Genomic DNA, 19,383 nt, shown 5'->3' on the forward strand with positions numbered 1-19,383 from the left:
CATCAAATCGTCATCCTTGTTTCAGGCGGACATTATGTCTTTTGCCTGCGGTGTTCCTGCTCCGCGACCTATGCCCTCGGGTATTCATATCTGTCTTCGAAGATAAAACTCTCTCATCTGTTCTGTGGTGACATCGCCATCGAACATGTCTGCATCACCATCGACTTCGGCTTCGCTATATTGATGTTGTCTCTCGTTCATGATAGGACGAGTAGAATCTCTTGCATTGCCTCGAATTATACGAGCATTGCCTTTAGCAGTGACCTTGCCATACGTGTGACCTGGGCGCGTATTGGAAGCCTGAGTGTGCTGGCCTGGCAGGCCATGTGTTTGTCCAAGGTTCTCGTACATGCCTGAGCCGTAGCCTGAATCCCTTTGGGGTGGTTGTGGCGCATATTGAGGCATTTGAGGCTGGAAGGGGGTAGGAGGAGGCATGTTCGACGGAGGCTGTGTAAACGCCTGCTGCTGCTGCATTCGTTGAAATTCTTGGAACTGAGCCCATTGTACTGGGTCAAAACCGGCTGGTGCAACCAGTGTGCTCTGCGACGACGGTGTCGGGTATGGTGAAACTTGCATTGGAGCGGGTGAGTCGTACTGAAAGCCGGGCTGGAACATAGCCATTTGGTTGTCTGCTCGTGGCATCGGCGAGGAGACTTGTGACCTCACCGGCGACGCAGCGACATGAGGTTGCAGGTACGTCGGGGTCATCTTGCCGGTTGCGGGCGGCGACATCACGCCGTGGGCAGCTCGAGGGTCCATGGAGGTCATGGTGAGTTCTGTGCTACGCGGCAGGCGCACGATACGATTCTGGCAGGAATGAAGTTTACAGTGAAGCTCAGAATGACGCTGAAAAGCGAAGGAATGGGCAGAGAAAGCTCGATAGAGAGGTAGGCTGAGCTCTTGTATAATGGCACGGTGTTACAGCTAAGTAGAGGGGACTCGAGGTTTTATGCGACACTTCGAAGACGCTCGCCATGCAGCATCCCTGCAGCTGAAATGTGGCGAAGTGCACCGAGTACGCCTTCTAGGCGTTCCCCGGCGGGCAAAAGGTCCAGCCGGCGCTTGCTGAGCACCAATCAAACATCTGTCCATGCCCAAGTAGCTCTCACACCCGATACCTATTACACACTGTTTGGAAAGCTCACGTCAATGAAGTCACTGATGTGTCGTGTGCTTGCCGTAGAATTATCGTAAACCTGTTGTGATAGAAGTGGGTGAAGAGGCTGCCTATTGCCTAGCTTGCCTTGCGGGGAGCTGGCGGGCGGGCCGCAACAACCGTCTTCTGGCCCGAGCCAGACATGATGAGCCAACTCAAGAAGACATAATCATCAACGTTGATGATTGTCGGCAGGAGGAATGAAGGAAACTAGCATTTTGAGGTGCAACCTGATACTCATATAGTCCTTTCCTCGAGGGATATTTGTCTACATAGCCATGAGCATGGGCATTTCTCACACAGCCTTCTGGGGCAGAAATGCGGATTACAGCCTTGGTGATTTGGTCAATACCACCTCGAGTGTACTTTCAAGATTCATGCATAGCGCTCGACGAAAAGTCCCAGGCCTGGACCAAAAGCATACACAACGTATGTCTGAACGTAGGAGTCTTTCTTGTGAACGAATTGGCAGAAAAATCCTAGAGACAGTTGTTCCAATCCGCTAGATCGTCGAATTTGTTATGGGCACTCCTGATCGAGCCTCGAGAGCCAAAGAATGTCCTCAATAGGGTGCATTTTGATAACGATGTTCACTCGCGCCATTGCAGACGTCGATGAGGGGATGATGGTATTGACCTCGACGACGGCCTCAAGTTCTGAGAACCCACAAGCAGTGGTCGGTGAGGTGACAGATGGCTCGTCACAGACAGCAGTTGTCAGAAGCGGAACATTGCAGATCAGATGTCTTGGCTTCGCGGGACATCTGAAGCAAAAGACCTTGATCTCCATGTAGTCCAGCGGATTCTCCAAGAGTCTTTAGAGCTGTAAAGTTGCGTCCGACTGTTGAACACTCTGGCCTCACTCGAGAGCCATTGCGATAGGAGCTCAATGAATGCAAGAACGACGCTCCTGTAAGCACTCACACATAAAGCGAACCTGGAATTCGTGAATTCGTGGAAACTTAGTGACTGAACGCATGCTACATGCCACGTTGGCTATGTCAGTCTCGAGCCTCTGGGGCCGTCATAGCTTGCAGGGTCGACGATAGTACTCAGCTCGAAAGTACAAGTGCTTAGAACGTATTTCATCATAGTCTGTGTAGAGGTCGCAGTCAGGGAGTCATACTCGAGAAAGCAGGGACTTTTCGTGAACCCTCGATGCACGAGGGAGGAGCTATGGAGCACGTGGAACGAGTTTTAAAGTCCTTCCGGCTACCGCAATAGAGTTTTTCCGCCCGAGACTTTTTGCTCTCTCTTTCGTTTTCAACCTTTGGGCTGTACGCGGTGGTGCCCTAAGCGCATCATTCCACCATATCAGGAATTCCGTCTGTCGGTGTGTTTGTGCAGAGGTCCTCCGTCAAACGCTGACGCGAATGATACCTCAAGTCCTGTAGCCTCTCCGCATGTCTACAGCGACAGATCAAGTTTGGCAGTCGGTGGTATTGTTTCTTTTCTTGGATAGCCTTAGGCCATGCACGATTGAGCCTTGCAGTTTTTGGATCGACCTGCGTGACATATCAAACGACACGCGAGGCCAGTATTGACTGATACTGTGCAACTCCGGTGAACGACACCTGCGATATCTGGTAGCTCACTCACCATCGATCATTCGGATATGGCTGGCAGCGATGTGGTTCGCCAGACAGGAGACGTCTGTCATACTGTTTCATGTTCATGATCGTTGACTCAAGAGCAACTGCGCCTCTACTCGATATCGAGGTTCGAAGTTGCTGTCCTCTGACTAACTCATCTCAACCCATGCACGTCCGCGTCCCCACAGTATCCATGGACGGTTTAGCTTTTACGGAAAGAGTGCAGCCTTATTTCCCATTCTGGAGACTTTGACCTATGAGAGAGCTTCGCTGTCCCGTTCTGGCTTTGAGCTATTCCCAGATATGCCAAGGGTATGCTTTTCGGCTATCCGCCAATGTCGCATCCTTTCCACTTTGCTGGCACTGCTCGGCTCCCTAGCCCTACGCTTAGGTCGCCTGACTCAACACCCAAATCACCACAGCCGACTTCCAAGAACTCTCTCCAAATTCACCTACACCGTTTCTCTACTCTGTTGGCTTTAGTCCAATGCACGATGACTGCAGAAATTCTGGCTGACAAGTTGTCCGGCTCACGGAATTGGCCCCAAAATAACTTTCCAGCTTCGACACTTCTTCGCTTCTGTTTGAACTTGTCAGCAATGCAACGAGGGAAAAGTCCACCCTCCATGGACCACTCACATTCGTGCTACCTTTCGAATTCTCCGGTAACTTAGCCAGTTGCAATATCGATCCATCTGTGCTGCGCAAAGCCTCACAGACATACAACAATCATCTATATAGATACTCATCCCGGGCCTTGTCTCAAGCCATGATCCTTCCTCCATCACACAAACTAACCAAATACAACTCTTTCCAAGACATTTGCTTTTCTTTACTGTTCAATACTCTCAGCAGTGCTTAGACTTGTTTCAAAACAGAACACAGCGACGACAACGATAACAACGACAACCCAAATATTCCAAATTACGAGGACGCACAGACGAATTTCCTACAAAGTCTCCTTTTGTTGTTCCTGAACTCGAAGTTCGATCAACCAATAAATCTACACTTGTTTTGGGTGAAGTCTACGATCTCATTCTCCAGCCTCACTATCGACAAGTCAAGCACCATTTCTTTTGTCTGATCGACTCGAGCGATTTGCTCAGAATCGACCCCATCTCCTAGCTGTCTATCTGTTATCCAACCTATTTCCTTATTTCATTTGTTCAGTTTCTTCTCTCTATCAGGCAGGAAGGACTAATCAAGTCAATACAACAAATATCCGATCTAGCTTCTCAGCAATCACCAGTATATCAGTAGGAATGGCAGCCGGTCGCGGAGGATACAACATGCCAGCCTCAACCAGCTTGCAATCTCAACAGTCCAACGTCAACTTGGGTAGGGAATCGGCCAATGCCGGTCTTCAAATTGAGCAACCCATGGATACTGGCCTCAATTTCGGTCGCGGAGGGTACAATTTGCCGGCTAACGCTGGCCGCGGCGGTTACAACTAAGATCAACACGACCTGTTGAGGGATCTTGCAATGTGATCGACCAGGTCTGCATATTCGCTCTCCCACTCTGATGATCCATCTGTTCCAGCATAGCAAGCGGCGGCGTCAATCAGCATCTCAGCATTTTCCAGCATTACAGCATAGCAACGGCGTTCATCTTTCAGCATTTTCAGCATTTTCAGCATCGGAGTTTTCCATTTCAGTATACCGGGTCATCATAATCTGTACCAACACCATTCACCCACGAGCAGCGCTCAACATAATATGTACAACACACATCAAAATCAAAACAGCTGGATCCACATCCGACCGGATCAGAGACTCCTCGATGGACTCTAATCTACCACACTCCTTTGGATTCATCTCTCAGCAAGACCTGAGCGAGCAAGAAGCATCACTGTACCAATACTGTGTCAAGAAACGCGGCCGGACAGCATGTACCAACACCAATACAGACCTTGATGGTCAAACAATTACGACACTCGCTTGTACCAAGACAACATAGACAAGATACCTATAGACATAGATATAGACAGAAGGCATCACTTGCCGAAACGGAGTTGGAAATGGCCAGGAAGGGAGTTGGAACGGACAGGATTACTGTATCATCATTTACTAGCTAGCTGAATTTCAATACTTGCGCTACAACTTTATCGAGTTCCGAAACGTGCTTAAGCATACTCCCGACCTAGCCTCAAATTTACATATGATGGCAACTACGACCAGACCAGAAAGAACACTGACATGACAGGCACAGAACCATCCCCGCTTCTGCGATTGAGTCCGCAAAGCACCTGCATACGATTTTCTGCTAAACAAGATGGCACCTGCCACAGCGGCAAGCCGTGAAGTCAAAAACTTCGACTGCTGTTCTTGACCGCCCACTGCTTCTGCCACCTTCTCCATTAGATTCCATTAGACCAGATCGTAGCGGCTGACTGTGCACAGGACTTGACGAGGCTTACCTGGGCTTCACCTCCGATCAATAGATGTATTCCCACCCTGGAATCATCGAGCGACCGATACAAATCTTATAAGCAGGCTGTTCCACTTGACATGCAGCCCATGATCTTCACTGAACAGCTTTACAGCCCATCACTCTGTCGAAGATAATCGGCGGAACACCTCAGTCGACAAATGCACCGGACTCCCTGACCGCACATCGAGTCCCAGAAGAAAGCAGACCGTGCCACAGAAGGCATCCGGTCTGGCCGCCTCTGACCAGAGCGGCAAGCACTTGGACGGAACCTCTGGAACACCACTGACTGAAAGTCCATAAAGACTTCGCGAGGACGCACATCCACGAAGTTTCGAGCAGCATTGGCAAGGGGCCATGTGGCCGTTTTCAGATCCGACAGCAACTGTGCGACTGGAGCAAGAGAAGACACTTGGCCAACATGAGTATTGTATTTGCATAGAACAAAGTGGTCACACTGTCGCTATGCTTAGCTATCGCAAGCCCAAGATGAACTTCCCATAATGCTGCCACCAAGCCAGGTACGACACCATGCAGCCCAACTCGGTCGACAACTGTAGAGAGGCCGTTCATCAACGAAGATCATTTGCCAACACAGAACCTGCGATATCAGAAGTCAGCTTGGCCATCCTCAATTCATGTGTATCAGCAGGCAAAGTCGTCGGAACAGCAAGCGAAACAAAGCATGGCGAAGCTGTCCTCCAGGGCACATCTTCCTCTGTGCTTCAGGGCTAGCGAGTCCTAAGGACGGATAGGCGAATCGTGGTATGCCCCATGGCGTGGCATGACGACCACCGCCATCGCCGATAGCTATTGTGACTAGGCTTTGAGGCACTGTCGTGTACAGTGCCGTTGATCGCTGCTCGGGCCTCCAGCACTGAAAGGAAGCCTCCTGCGATTCTCGCAACAAGTGCATCCCCTGACACTCTGCAGACAGCGGGAGAACCATCATCAGGCTTCCCCGACTGCAGGACTGAGCCTCGACACTTCGTCGTCGAGTTAAGGTTCGCTTGAACCGCCCTGCAGTCGTCCATAAGCATGACTCTGCATGTTGACAGCGGGATATATCCGCTCGCCGCACCAGTGATCTCGTCGACGGTGGACATCGTGACTGCATCTTGGCCCCATAATTTCTGGCTTCGTAAGACCACAAAGGACAACTTCCATCTTGGGACCGGAATATCACAATTCGCTTCGACGACAATGCAGTTGTCTATGATCTGCTTGCGCAATGAATTTCGTCAACGCGAACCCATAAGCAGCAGACCTCTTCAGAAGCACAGGCGAGTTCCATGATACACAACCCCTGCTGCATGCCATGCAGGCTGCGTCCCGCAGGGACAACCGAGCTAAGCCACTTTTGGAAAACGGTGACAAAAATAGATCTCGAATTCTGAGGTGACTAAGGCATCTATCTTTGATAGTCTGCCATGCAGCGATGAGAAAATTCTGAGGTGCAGTACTTGCCGATACCGGCAGACGTCTTTGGGACTTGCAACGATCGAAAACAGCCAGGCTAAGTGGCGCCCGGGGAGCGAACCTCGACCACTGCGAGGCAAGACGAACGGAGAACAAAACAGATGCAGACGCGAAAGGAAAAGCAGACTTACTTCTCAAACACAACACCCAGCACATCCTCCACATCAGCACCGGAACTCACACCGTCACCTCGGCCGGTCAGTTTCGCGAGGCAGTCTGCTGCAGCGCGGAGGTGTTCTGCTGCTGTGACTATGTCGATTTCTTCCATGTCGGCTGTGTTGTTTGATGTGTCGGCCCAGCTGTATGGTATTGTGGTGCCGTTGGAGGGTGAAGTCAAGACCTGTGGCGCGTTGTGTTCGCGTTCGCCAACCGAATCATCGTGGTTGTCGATGTGGTATCTCGCATCTTGCGGCTTATGGCTCATGCTGGGCGAAGAGGTATCTTCGGTATCAAAGAAGCCTGACTTCGAAGCAGCAGAATCGTGACTGTGCTGTGTGCTCAAGACCGTTTCAGTCTCTAGCTCCTGCTCCTCTTTCACAGACGGCGCAATCGCATGTCCACTCGTCTCCAGAAAATCCTCTAAATGCACCAGACACTCCCTCAAATACTGACTCTGCCGATGGGTAACGCTTAGACTCGCCGTCCAATAACTTTGCGCCTCAGCCGGACTCATACTCACATTCGTCTGGGTCCCGTCCAAACCAGCAGCAGCAGAAGTCATAGCGCTGAACTTCCTCGTCAGTCCAGCCATGAACGTCTGCAGTCCGCCCGCATCTGGTTCATCTGCGTTTGAAGAATCTGCATCTCGGCAGGACAGACAGAATACATCGTTTGCGTCCGTCTCCGGGAAGGTTTGTATGAGTTGGCTCAGTAATCGCGACAGACTCGTTTTGGTTGAGGCTGTCTGAGCGTGAAGTAAATCAATCTTATTGAGCGCGAAGAGCATTTCTTTTCCTGCGAGCCGACATTCGCGAACTGCGCTGAGGAGTTCGTCGTTGAGATCGAGGGATACAGTGCCGGTGGCCGTGGGTCTCAACGAAATAAGCACAATAACCAGATCAGACTGTAGTGCTCGTTCTCGCGCACGGCGGATCCCTTCTTGCTCGATTTCTCCCACGGCTGAAACTGAACCATTCACATCTCTGGTCTGCTCCGTTGCACCCGTAGGTTGTAAACCTGCCCTCACCCCCGCCATATCCCCCAACCTCACAAGCCAACCCCCCAAATCAACACTCACATCAACAATATCCCTTGTCGTCCCCTCCTCCCCACTCACAATCGCCGCCTCCCGTCCAACAACCCGGTTCAACAAACTACTCTTCCCCGCGTTCGGCGCCCCAAGCAGCGCAACGACAATCCCACTCCTTAACAACTCGCCACGTCCCGCATTCAGAACATGTAATTTTATCTGCGACACCAGCTCAGCTACCTGCGTCGCCGTGCCAGAGAGGAGTTGTGACGGTGACTCATCGAAGTGCTGATCCTCGCTGAAATCGATTAGGGCCTCGAGTTCGCCGCGGGCGTAGAGGAGGAGGGAACGCCAGTGTTCGTAGCGTGTTGTTAGGGTTGAGGAGGAGCCGGAGAGCGCGAGACGGCGCTGTTGTTCGGTTTCGGCGGCGAGGGTTTCGCCTAGGGCTTCTACTTCGGTGAGATCGAGGATGTTATTGTAGAAGGCGCGTTTGGTGAATTCGCCGGGGGTGGCGGGGCGGGTGGTGTGTCCACGTCCGTGTCCGTAACCATGTGCGTCTTTTCCAGCTGTGTCTAAATCCGCCTTTGTGGCTGCGCACCGTGGGATCGCATCCAATACACCGCGGACTATTGCGGGTCCACCGTGGACGTGGAGTTCGAGGATGTCTTCGCCTGTTGCGGTGTGTGGGGCGGGGAGGTAGAGGAGTAGTGCTGTATCGAGGACTTCGCTGGGGTTCGTTGGATGCGTGAGACGACGGAGTGTTGCGGTTCGTGGTTTTGGGGGTGGGCGGTTGGGACATAGGGCTGTGTAGATGGGGAGACATGCGGGGCCTGAGATGCGGATTATGGCTATTGCGGCGCGGCCGGGGGCGGTGGAGAGTGCGTAGATTGTGTCTTCTGGGGTTGTTGTTGCATTGTGGAATGTGCGTTTGGGGTGCTGATGGGTTGGAGGATGGGGTTTGAACCGCAGGTGGTGAGCGGTTATGGTGGTCGTGGTCGTAGCATTTTGGTGTGTGGTCTTGGAAAGAGCGCGGAAGCTCCTTCGAGACAGGGAATTATTGTGATAGAGTTTGCATCTCAGCGCGCCTCTACAAAGCTGTAGACGGTGCATGCAGCTGCAGTGTATAGATGCGGAAGTACGAGCAAAGAGGAAAGACTGTCACGAAATCTCCGAATCTATTCCTACGGATCGCGAAGTCACGTGAAGTGATGGGACTGGTTGTAAGCTTGAGGGGATGGAGGTACTGTAGGCAGTCATGATCTATTGTATTGCTCGAATGCCATGGTTTCTATCTTTGCAGGACGCGCTGACCTCAACAGTATGTACATTTAGATCTCGAACTTCTCACCGACCAATTTCTCACTAAGACTCCACAACTTCTCAACCATGTCATCGTCCTTCGCGTAGTCTTGCACATCCGCCACCTGACATTCCGCCATATAGCTTCCACTGTTTCCTACGAGCTCGGGATCAAGGGCAGCCCGAATAGTCGTCGCAGCACCCTGCTCGATACTCACTGGCTCACCCATCACAAATCCACGCCCAGTGTTTCGTTTAGTGACCTCGTCCATGGTGGAGAAGAGACTCATATCCAAGCTCTCGATAAGACTAGTACCGAAGATGACACCAGGGTGGACCGCAAAGGACATGACACCACGCTTGGCGAGGCCCTTGGTGAACAAGATGTTCGCAGTCTTGGATTGGCCATAACCACTCATGGGGTCGTAGGATTTGCCATCATCGAAGTTGACGTTGTCTGGTCTGAATGGGCATATGCTATAGCCGTCACTTGTAATGTTGATCACTCGACTATCTTTGCCGGCAGCCTTCAGCAATGGCATAAGCTTTTGGGTGAGCACGAAGTGGCCGATATGGTTCGTTGCAAATTGTGCCTCGATGCCTAGTGAAGTCTTGGTGAATGGAAGACCCATAGTGCCAGCATTGTTGATGAGAATGTCGATCTTCCCGTTTGTCAATTGCTTGGAGATTTCGGCAGCAGCGGTTCGGACCGAGTCGACGTCGTCGAGTGAGACAGGTATAAAGGATGTTTTGGTGGACGAGCTAATCTTAGCGATCTCATCGATAACAGGCTGAACCTTTGCGGCTGTGCGGGCAAGCAGCAGAATTTGGGCCGGGCCCCCTTTAGCAAGGTCCATAACTGTCTGGGCTCCTATGCCTTTCACACTGGCTCCGGTGATGACAACTGTTACCCTGGGTTAGGAAAAATGGATGAATTGCCGGACAAGGTCACTTACTCGTCTTCCCAGACACATTCTGGCTGAAGGCTTTGACGACGTCGGCGCCTGTGCTCGCTTTGGAGAAGTTGGCCATGATGATCGTGCGGTATAGTTGTGAGGTTGTGCTTTGGTCTTCTGTGTTGCTTTGAGCTGTCTGAATGTTGATCGAAGTTATTCCAAAGGGAGGACTAGACTTTATATATTCATGTCGCCAGCCGGACGACGGTTGATCCTGGGTGCTAAACTCTGCGGTTGTGCTGGTTGGAGTCGTGGTGCATACGTGAGCACCTCCATCCATACACTCCTTTGCAATGCACTTGTTGGCAAGGGCCCATATGGCCCACTATCAGCACACATGCGGCCGATATTGTTTGTCATCAACGGGATCTGGTACCAAGTCGTGGTTGTCGTTCTGCAAGTGATGCCGGCACGTCTAGGTTCTTCTTCAGGGTCTTGCAGAGTAGGAAGTCTTTTAGGTAAGCAAGGTGGAGTTTCACCCTCATCCTCTCACGAGTTTGAGCGCGATGCGGCCGCTAGCGGGCTTGTATTGTGGATCACTAGGCGCTCATCAGGCCAAAAGACTGGACCGCTTAGAAATACTTAGCGCAAGAAGCGAGAGGGTCCAGCCGCTTCTTGGCTGGAAAAGATTGTTGGGTCCCCACTGGCGTAGGGCTTGGTCCCCTTTGGCGCCACTTTGCGGCCGCACCTACAGTACCTCCGTCCGGACATGCAAAGCGGCCGCTTGATGTCGGAAGGCGTCACCGTAGCGTTAGCGCTTCCCTTGCCCTAAAGATACGCCTAAGTCGTGATTGAGGGTCTGCACTTTAGGCTCACGACGCCTAACGAAGCACAAGCACGAATGCGGTCAATTTGCTTGTCCGGACGGAGAGTACATCAAGGGTCTCGTCGTGATACGGTACGAGCTCCCACAATAATTCGTAGTAAAGAGACCGGCACTTTGATTTGTCCATTTCTCTAGCTTCCTTCCACCATACCAACATGTCTGTTTTGTTTTAATACAGACCTCGATTGGCCGGCATCCGACTGTGAATGTTCGGACTCACCGCCTGTCCTGCAAACGCAGCATGTTGATACCTTGACCGCTCTTGACCCAAAGCATGGCGGTCAATAGAGTGCGAAACATACTGTTGCGAAGGCGTTGGACGATGCATTGACTGCGGAAAAGTATGATTGGAGGTCGCTCGGCCATGAGGCAATGACACACGCTGTGCTGGTGTCGACGTAGTACTGACACGGTGAAGCGGATCTCGACCGACTGGACGCATAGGAGGAGCCATAGCATGTGCGGCAGCCGCAACCTCTGAACTGGTCTGAGCTCTTGGAGCACTTCCACTTCGTTGGAAAGGATGAAGTTGCTCGACACCAGCATGATCGACAGGGAACCTGTTCTGGTGAGGAGTCCTTCTGACGGTCATATCTGGGACTGCGTGTCGGCCTGCGTGGTGAGCGAATGACTCTGGCCGTGATATGGCGCCGATGGATTGAAGAGTATGATCAGCACTGGCAGCTGCAGCCCCTCGAGTCTGCTCGGCCTGCACTTTGTTCTTGAGAGCCTCGTAAAGCTGCTGAGTGGTCTGGGCACGTTTGGACTTCTCTTTGTACAAGTTGGCCATCTCTTCTGTTCGCTTCTCGGCGTCTCGCTTCTCGATGTTAAGGCCTAGCGATTGTGAGCACTACTCAGTAAGTCAAGTGTCTATCACTAACCCTCGATTTGCTTCTGCAATTCAGCAATTTCGGTATTGGCGTCGTCAATGACCTGTCGAGCATTGTTGTGAAGAGACGAGTATCGAGTGGTCATCTCCTTGTAGAGATGTTCTTGCCAGGCACTGTCCAAATCAGCGGTAGATTCACCGGCAACACGATACATCATACATCTCCGTGCTCATTTGGTAGTTCCAGAATCTCAAAGCTTTGCTTGCACATTCAAGGATGATGTTGGGATCGAGACCACAAAGGATGGTACTTTGGTATTCTTCGGTGGGCCGAAGGTTGGCATACACAACGTCTTTTGGCGATGGAAGTTCGGTGCCACAGGCTAGACAAGCGCGTCGACCTCCTGCAGGATCCTGGAAGCCATGCTTCTGGACGCAATCTCTGCAGAAGATGTGGCTGGAAGGATGTCAGCTGTCTGGGGCATCGGTGAAGGCAGGTGTTCTCACGAGCAAGTCGTGACAAATGCTTCATCTCGAAGCTCATTTCGACAATAGCCGGAATGATGGTTGTTGCAGCGGAGATTTGCTTCCATCCTGACGTACCGCGACGAACTCTGTGCAAGCAGGCTTTGGTGTGAAGATACGATGAATGTGAGACTGTCAAGGTACAAGCTCGTGTTGGGGAAACCCGAATTTGGACATCAGGTTAAGGAAGGTGCGCGTTACGCGTTCCGCCATGTTGCACCTGCCATCTGAGCAATCGTTTGTCAAGAGAAGAAGAAGCTATTGCCTTGGGCATCTCTTCGACCCTGCAAATGCTCATCGTGCTCCTTGCCTGTCTTGTATTCCCTCCACAAGCTTGCAGGATAAATATGCTTGTTCTTCTCATACCAGCGTCGATCAACCACTTTGGTATAAGCAGGAACATCATCGTGACCTTCAACCTTCTCGTCCTTAGCTTTTCGCAGCAGAGGTTGGTCTTCCTTGTCCCGCTTCAACACTGCCGTGCCTGAGTAGTCTAATAGCAATTGCCCTGGTCGGTTTGGGTCGACCACCTTGTTTGCAATGAAATAGTAGAACTCATAGTGATGTGGGACTATGGTATCTCCTCTAACCAGCATGAGATCATCTACACCGATTCTGGCCCAAGACTTCTTGCCTTCAACTCTCTGCTTGCTGCCTCCACCCTCGACGCTACCCTCACTGCTGACACCCATCTCGGCACCAAGCTTTCGACACCGCTCGAGGAAGAGCCAGATATGTTCTCCCTTCTTGACCTTCACTGTGCCTCCGGGTAAATTCGACCCATCGTAGAAGACGAAGGGTATGGCTATTTCGCTGTTGCGCACCTGCTCTTGCACTTGGATGAACTCAGCCCGCAGTCTTTCTCTTTCGGCTGCCTCTGCTGCCAGGCTTGACTTGGTCAGCGCTTTCGGCGCAGGGACATTGGCGTTTGGATTGGGCTTGAATTTGCGCTTGGGCTCGAGTTGCGCGTCGCGAATATTCTCTGATACTGATGGCTTCGCTGCCGGTGGGCTTCTCGCATCATCGGCATTCTCCTCATCATCGAAGGACAAAAGTTTGCGCCCAGCAGCTTTCCGCTTTTTCTTCTTCTTGACTGTAGGGTCCGCTTCCGCATCACTGCCGTCGGTCCTCGGTGTCACGGTCCTGTACTTTGTAGGTCAGTTCGGTCCAACGTTGCGCGAGAGTAGGCCATACCCGCTGTCAGGCTTGATGTCCTCCACATCTCGTCTGCGTTTCCGGAAGTCGTCTAGTTGGACTAATCCTACGGTCTGAGTCTTGAGTAAGTCCTCGGCAGTTGCGACTTGACCCGTGAAACGCGGCGTTGAGCGGTCAGGGTCTGACATGGCTAACAGTGCGCAACGCAGGTCGATACCGAGCACTTGTTATCCGTACGCAGCACTAGTCGCGGGAGAAGCAACGATGTGTTCGGGAGTAGGAATAGACTGACATCACGGTGTCACGTGCTATGAACAGTTGGATTCTTGTATGATTTCATGAACCAGGAGCAGGACCAGATCAGTGCCACTGTCTATAGAATAGTCTACGAGTCTTCTTTCTGACTACCAGAAAACAATCTCTGTTCTACGTCGAATGTTGTGGATGGTCATCCTGCAAGACTGCACACTCGCGGTCAGACTGGGTACCTGACAGTAGGCTTTCGAGCTTCGATATCTCTTCCTTGTCAATACTATGCTCGTGAAACGGATGCAGCCAGAAGGGTTTCTCAAAGACGCTCTCGTAGTATCCGGCGTACTCCCAGTCGATAATAGCTAGAACTTCGCCCGATTGAGGATCACACAATATGTTGTGCTGTGCAAGGTCATTATGACAGAAATGAAATCGAGGCTCGAGGCTCTCGATACGCGACCACTCCTGCTTCGTACTCTCTTCTTGTACGCGTCGAGGGGAAATAACCTCGCCGGAAAGCGATCCATTGTGTCGAGACGTAAGCTTTCGAAGCTGTGGGAGCACATTGTCTTCGATCAGACGGGTGGCTTTCTCGACCGCGGTAGCACGAATGGTATCTGGTAGTTCATCTAGTGGTACTCCTGGTATGTACTCAACAACAATGGACATGGCCCCGTCCAGCTCCTCCATGTAGATAGGCTTAGGAACTGGAATATTGGTGAACTGCCTTATAAACTGAAGGGTGAGGAACTCGTTCTTCATGCGGGCGGCAGACTTCCACGGTCTGGTCTGTTTTCCATAAATGTTGACATTATGAGGAATTTCTGTTTTCCTGAATTCACCTCTCACTGGGTCTACGGTGTAGCTTCTCTCGTATGTCTCCCATTTCTCTACAGTATACGGTAAAGCAGGGACCGTTTGTAGTGATTGCATTGTTAGCAGGGTACCGGCACGTCGATAAATACTCTGATAACAGTTGAGGATTGTGCCTGGAGCAGACATCAAATCCCGCGCAAAAGTCAAGATCGCTGCTTAGACCAAGATTCGCCTGCATGTTATCGGCGCAGCGTGAACTTCACTCTTGCAAGCTATACCCCACATTCTCTACTCCAGTTGCATGCAATCGCGAAGTGACATGGCCATCGCATGGCAGCAAGGTCATGGGCAGCTCCGAAGATAAGCTTGATACCCTGATAACGCAAGACTACGCTTACATAAAAGGTTCAAGCTTCCGTAAATGCCCAGAATCGTGGGTACGGGGAGGTCGTGTTTATCACCGTAGACCAGGAATTGGCGTTTCAGACTACTTCCGATCGCACTTTTGCAACGGCGTGATGTGCCTTAACTTTCATCCGGTCACCTTTTCCTGCACCGGAGAAGCTCTTTTCTCTGATGAGCATATGGCAGTAAACAGATGAAACAGTCGAGGGTGTTTGATGTGACCTTTCTGGGCCATCGACCGAAACTTTCTTCTGCATTCGGTACGAAAAGGAAACCTCACCTTCCCTCGGTTGAGCTTCTCCGTCGGCCAACAAGGCTCATAGCTCCGACCAGGGTAAGCTAACCAGGTCGAAGAAGATGTGCCATGTCGAAGGAGTGTGGTTCTAGCGTCCGCCCCGGAGCTTCCTTCTTGTGCTTCTGGAAGCGAAAGTGATGGTACCCGATGGGGACAGAGAAGGCTCGGTAGCTAGAATGGAAGTAGTTAGCGAGTGTGTCCCCAAATCCAGCAGCGTGCGGGTGGATCTGTGAAGCTCCAGCTGCAAGTGTGCTTCAGAAAGCCATGTAGGGTATTGATTCGTTACTCCGAACAGACGGATCCACCCATAAAGGCCGTCAGTCTCGAAACAGAGATGGTGGAAAGGAGCACCATGCAGCATGTCCTCAGGGCACATGAAGCGTGCAGTAGGGTATGCCACAAGCTGTTTAACGTTGACAGTGCAGCAGTTTTGTAAAAGGTCGTTCGCTCTCAAAATCTGCCCGACGTTGATCTTGACTATCACCGCAGCTCTGTCGACAATCTCATTATTCTTTGCAGGCAATTCGTTGATTATTTTGAGTTGAAGCTGTGCTTTGACCGGCGTAGGTGTTTGTGAGTGGTCGGCTTAACGCGAGCCTTGCTTCAAAGCCTGGGAACCTCGTTCTTCGCGCTCAACCCGACATCATCTCCAACCATTGGCCGTGGTACAACGTCTCACAGCCAATTCCATCGCGAGGTCTTTGCAACCTCGTTGGGCTTTGATTGTGCTACTGCACCTAAAATAGCCAGATTCACAATCACTGGCACTCGAATACGAACCCCGTGATCTGTGATCGCTGGACTGTGGATTGTGGACTGTGATCGACCAGTCTGTGCACTTCCACTCGGAATCGGAGCACTTGGGCATTCTGGGGAAAAAGGTCAGAGAGCCCACTGCACTGGCACCTCCTCCAACACCCTCCTTGCCTCGATATCCCTTCTCATTGTTGCAGTCACGGTGATTGTTGTACTGACTTTGCGTCCAGTTCCTGTCATTCGAGTCAATCCTTCCTTTCCTAACGTTGCATTTTGCGACTTTGACTGGACTTGGTCACATCCCTTTCATTCGCTTAATCACTGCGCCTGTCCAAGTTGTACGAACGATTCGACCAACCGTCACCATCCGTGGCCACTGTCCTTCAATTCCTCTTATTCCGCACTACGATACCACGATACCGCAAATGTGTTAAATGCAATAATACCTAATTCACTATCAACCGCGACTACTGCGAACAATGTTGGCTAATCCACTACACCCGACCGCCGACATACCCACCATGCAGGACAACTACAACATCATCAATGTGCGCGAGGGCGAGTCGCTATATCAGATATCCCGGAAACTGCGGAAGCGACTCTCTGGAGTACCTGGTTTCCAGCCCTACCTCGATGACATGGAACAAAGAGAAGAAGACGGCTCAGATCCTGTCTCGTCGTTATGGCAATGTTTCAGAACGGGTCTGCCTTTGCTGACCATATACAATGCCTCTCAACCAGAAGAGGGCGAACTGAAAGTGAAAAAGTCGCAAGTTCCGGACAAGATAGGCAAGGAAGCAGCATATCTGTTTACAAAAGCATGCAAGCAACAGATGAATATCCCCGATACTGAAATATTCACCTTAACCGACCTCTTCAGCGACAACACTACTGGTTTTGTCAAGGTTACAAAGGTCGTTAACAGGGTACTAGATTTACTGTCCATGAGTGGAAAACTACAGGCTTCTACAGACAGTGACACTTCCGAAGGTACCGATGCAAGCGGGAGGATAGTCAAGCGAGCCCCGAAACAAATGACCCGTCGGGACCATATCTTGAAGGAGCTCGTGGATAGCGAGCGCCATTATGTCCATCATCTGCAAAACCTGCAGGCAATGAAAAAAGAATTGGAAGAGGCCGGAGGAAGAGTGGCTGGCGACTCGATTCACAACATCTTTCTGAATTTGAACAATCTGCTCGATTTTGCCCAGCGCTTCCTGATCAGGATAGAGCAACAGCATGAATTGCCCGAGGAGGAACAGAACTGGGGCCAGCTCTTCGTGCGGTATAAGGAACCCTTCCGTCAATACGAGCCCTTTATTGCCAACCAAAAGAGATGCGAATTAACATGTGCCAAGGAATGGACCAACATGAAGGAATCTGCCCGTTCTCCACTGATGCACCAGATGTTAGAAAATCCCACTGTCATGAACGGCTTTTTGATCAAACCTTTCCAAAGGCTGACAAAGTACCCACTACTCTTGAAAGATCTGGAAAAACAGACCGAAGACCCAGACTTGAAGGAAGACATCAACAAGGCTGTCAAGATCATTCAAGAAGTCCTTAACCAAGCAGATGCATCGATTGACAAGGAGTCCAGAGAAGATGCACTGGTCGATTTTCAAGATAGGGTCGCAAACTGGAAGAATCTAAATATAGGCACCATTGGGGAGCTCTTGATGGTCGGCATTTTCCCTGTGATCAAGGAAGGCCCATCCATTGGCTCCAAAGATAGAGACTATAGCCTCTACCTGTTCTCGCGCATACTGGTTTTGTGCAAAGAAGTCAATGTTAAGAAGGAAGGAAAAGACGCCATTAGTTCGAATGGCAAGATCAAGTTCAATATCAAAGGCAGGATTTACTTTGCAAACGTCCACTCCTGTGTTATGACGACAAGGGATGGGATGTACGTATTGAGCATCACGTGGAAAGGTGACACCTCCGAGATGGAGCATTTCACTGTCAAGTTCAGGAACGAAGAGACAATGCGGAAGTGGCATGATATGATTATGCGTCAAAGGTCGGCTTGCTTGCTTGAGAGAGGTGGAGGCAATACTTCAAGCACGCAATTGACTTCTCTGATCGGCGCAAACCTGGTCAATCCTTATGCCGAGCAGGACGATGATGAGGATTACAACCGTATGTCGAGCACAACGTACGGTGGATCGGAATATGCCATGAGCAGGAATACCTCGAGCACCAGCCTACGCCAGCGGTCAGCTACGGGAAGCAGTGCTGCTTCTTCAGCCCCTCTTGTGTCCCAAGGACGCATGAGAGGACCGACCAACGAGATGAATCGCTTACCGCGACTCAACACAGCCCAGTCTCCAGCACATCATCCATCAGACTCGTATTTCTCTCCTGTGGATAGTACACCACCGCAATCCGCGTCCACTAGGTCAAGTGCTCAATCTGCGTATGCTGCGACTCAACGAAATGCCGGCCCAGAGTCGCACTACAGAAACACTGCGCCAGCCATGGGTCGAAACGATCCGCGAACCAACCCATATGGTATGCCAAACGGTCGACATCCTCAACGACCTTCTCTGCCGCCTGGTAGCGTGCACTCAGCCAACAATCTGGCAATGAACAGAATGCGAGCTGCAAGCAGTCCCGATATCCATCCACAAATCCAACAGAACCGAAAGTATGCTGAGAACATACCAGCAGTGCCATCGATACCTTCACACATGTCGAAGCAGATGCAACCACCAAGCAGAAGTCAAAGCAGCTCGCCCAATAATTTACCACTCCGAGGCCCACCTGGACAGCGGCCGCAAATGGGTGGCCATGGCTACACATACGACCCCTCATACTCGACTGCCAAATCAGGGCATGCACCACAAATGTCGCAAGATCGCACAACATCACCACCAGATTCGAATGACGATGATGACGATCCTATGCCTTCCCAGCTGAAGGCGAAGGTCCGCTTTGACGATAATTATGTCTCTATGATCATACCCACAAACATCACATTCAGGACACTAACAGACCGGATTGATGCCAAATTAGCTCGCTTCACACATCACGCGATCGCTACTGGGACGGTGAAGCTGCGGTACCAGGATCAGGATGGAGACTATGTCCTAATTGACAGTGATGAAGCTGTTTCGGAAGCACTACTTGACTGGAAAGAGACGCATGCTGACAGGAATGGAGCCAGTCTCAATGCCGAGATATCATTGTTTGCACATGTTGTCGGTGATCATGGTGGTTGAGCACACAGATGAGGCTAACTATTAAAGACAACAGAACAAACGAACGTTCCCCTCCATTTGCTTCGCGATATGTTGTGAACTGTATAGCCTCGCAACACTGCGTCAAGAGCTCACCATAACAGCTTCACGACAGCTTCCGATCAATAGCAGTTCGATGCAAATAGCACGGCAACATTCTCGGGAGACGGAGCATACGCATATGA

General features: G+C 51.1%; 7 protein-coding genes across 7 annotated transcripts; 1 reads left to right on the forward strand and 6 right to left on the reverse strand.

Moving 5' to 3' along the window:
- Positions 1-84: 84 nt before the first annotated feature.
- Positions 85-768, reverse strand: PMZ80_001467 (uncharacterized protein; the record flags this gene model as incomplete). Its single annotated transcript, XM_064869910.1, has 1 exon — positions 85-768. One exon carries the CDS (start codon positions 766-768, stop codon positions 85-87), a length of 684 nt encoding a protein of 227 aa, XP_064735407.1.
- Positions 769-6,783: 6,015 nt separating this feature from the next.
- On the reverse strand, positions 6,784-8,955 carry MSS1 (mitochondrial splicing system protein; the record flags this gene model as incomplete). The annotated part of the gene is made up of 2 exons (XM_064869911.1): positions 6,784-8,741; positions 8,949-8,955. 2 exons carry the CDS (start codon positions 8,953-8,955, stop codon positions 6,784-6,786), a joined length of 1,965 nt encoding a protein of 654 aa, XP_064735408.1.
- A 218-nt stretch (positions 8,956-9,173) lies between these two features.
- On the reverse strand, positions 9,174-10,176 carry PMZ80_001469 (uncharacterized protein; the record flags this gene model as incomplete). The annotated part of the gene is made up of 2 exons (XM_064869912.1): positions 9,174-10,048; positions 10,101-10,176. 2 exons carry the CDS (start codon positions 10,174-10,176, stop codon positions 9,174-9,176), a joined length of 951 nt encoding a protein of 316 aa, XP_064735409.1.
- A 919-nt stretch (positions 10,177-11,095) lies between these two features.
- Positions 11,096-12,348, reverse strand: PMZ80_001470 (uncharacterized protein; the record flags this gene model as incomplete). Its single annotated transcript, XM_064869913.1, has 4 exons — positions 11,096-11,760; positions 11,808-11,929; positions 11,976-12,212; positions 12,263-12,348. The coding sequence occupies 4 exons, from the start codon at positions 12,346-12,348 to the stop codon at positions 11,096-11,098; spliced, it is 1,110 nt and encodes a 369-aa protein (XP_064735410.1).
- A 174-nt stretch (positions 12,349-12,522) lies between these two features.
- On the reverse strand, positions 12,523-13,623 carry PMZ80_001471 (uncharacterized protein; the record flags this gene model as incomplete). Its single annotated transcript, XM_064869914.1, has 2 exons — positions 12,523-13,423; positions 13,475-13,623. The coding sequence occupies 2 exons, from the start codon at positions 13,621-13,623 to the stop codon at positions 12,523-12,525; spliced, it is 1,050 nt and encodes a 349-aa protein (XP_064735411.1).
- Positions 13,624-13,861: 238 nt separating this feature from the next.
- PMZ80_001472 (uncharacterized protein) lies at positions 13,862-14,620 on the reverse strand (the record flags this gene model as incomplete). The annotated part of the gene is made up of 1 exon (XM_064869915.1): positions 13,862-14,620. One exon carries the CDS (start codon positions 14,618-14,620, stop codon positions 13,862-13,864), a length of 759 nt encoding a protein of 252 aa, XP_064735412.1.
- A 1,860-nt stretch (positions 14,621-16,480) lies between these two features.
- On the forward strand, positions 16,481-19,180 carry CDC24 (Guanine nucleotide exchange factor for Cdc42p; the record flags this gene model as incomplete). The annotated part of the gene is made up of 1 exon (XM_064869916.1): positions 16,481-19,180. The coding sequence occupies one exon, from the start codon at positions 16,481-16,483 to the stop codon at positions 19,178-19,180; it is 2,700 nt and encodes an 899-aa protein (XP_064735413.1).
- Between the last annotated feature and the right edge of the window lie 203 nt (positions 19,181-19,383).

Source organism: Knufia obscura, assembly GCF_036327395.1.
Source record: "Knufia obscura strain CCFEE 5817 isolate CBS 148926 chromosome Unknown scaffold_1, whole genome shotgun sequence".
Lineage (NCBI taxonomy): Eukaryota > Fungi > Ascomycota > Eurotiomycetes > Chaetothyriales > Trichomeriaceae > Knufia > Knufia obscura.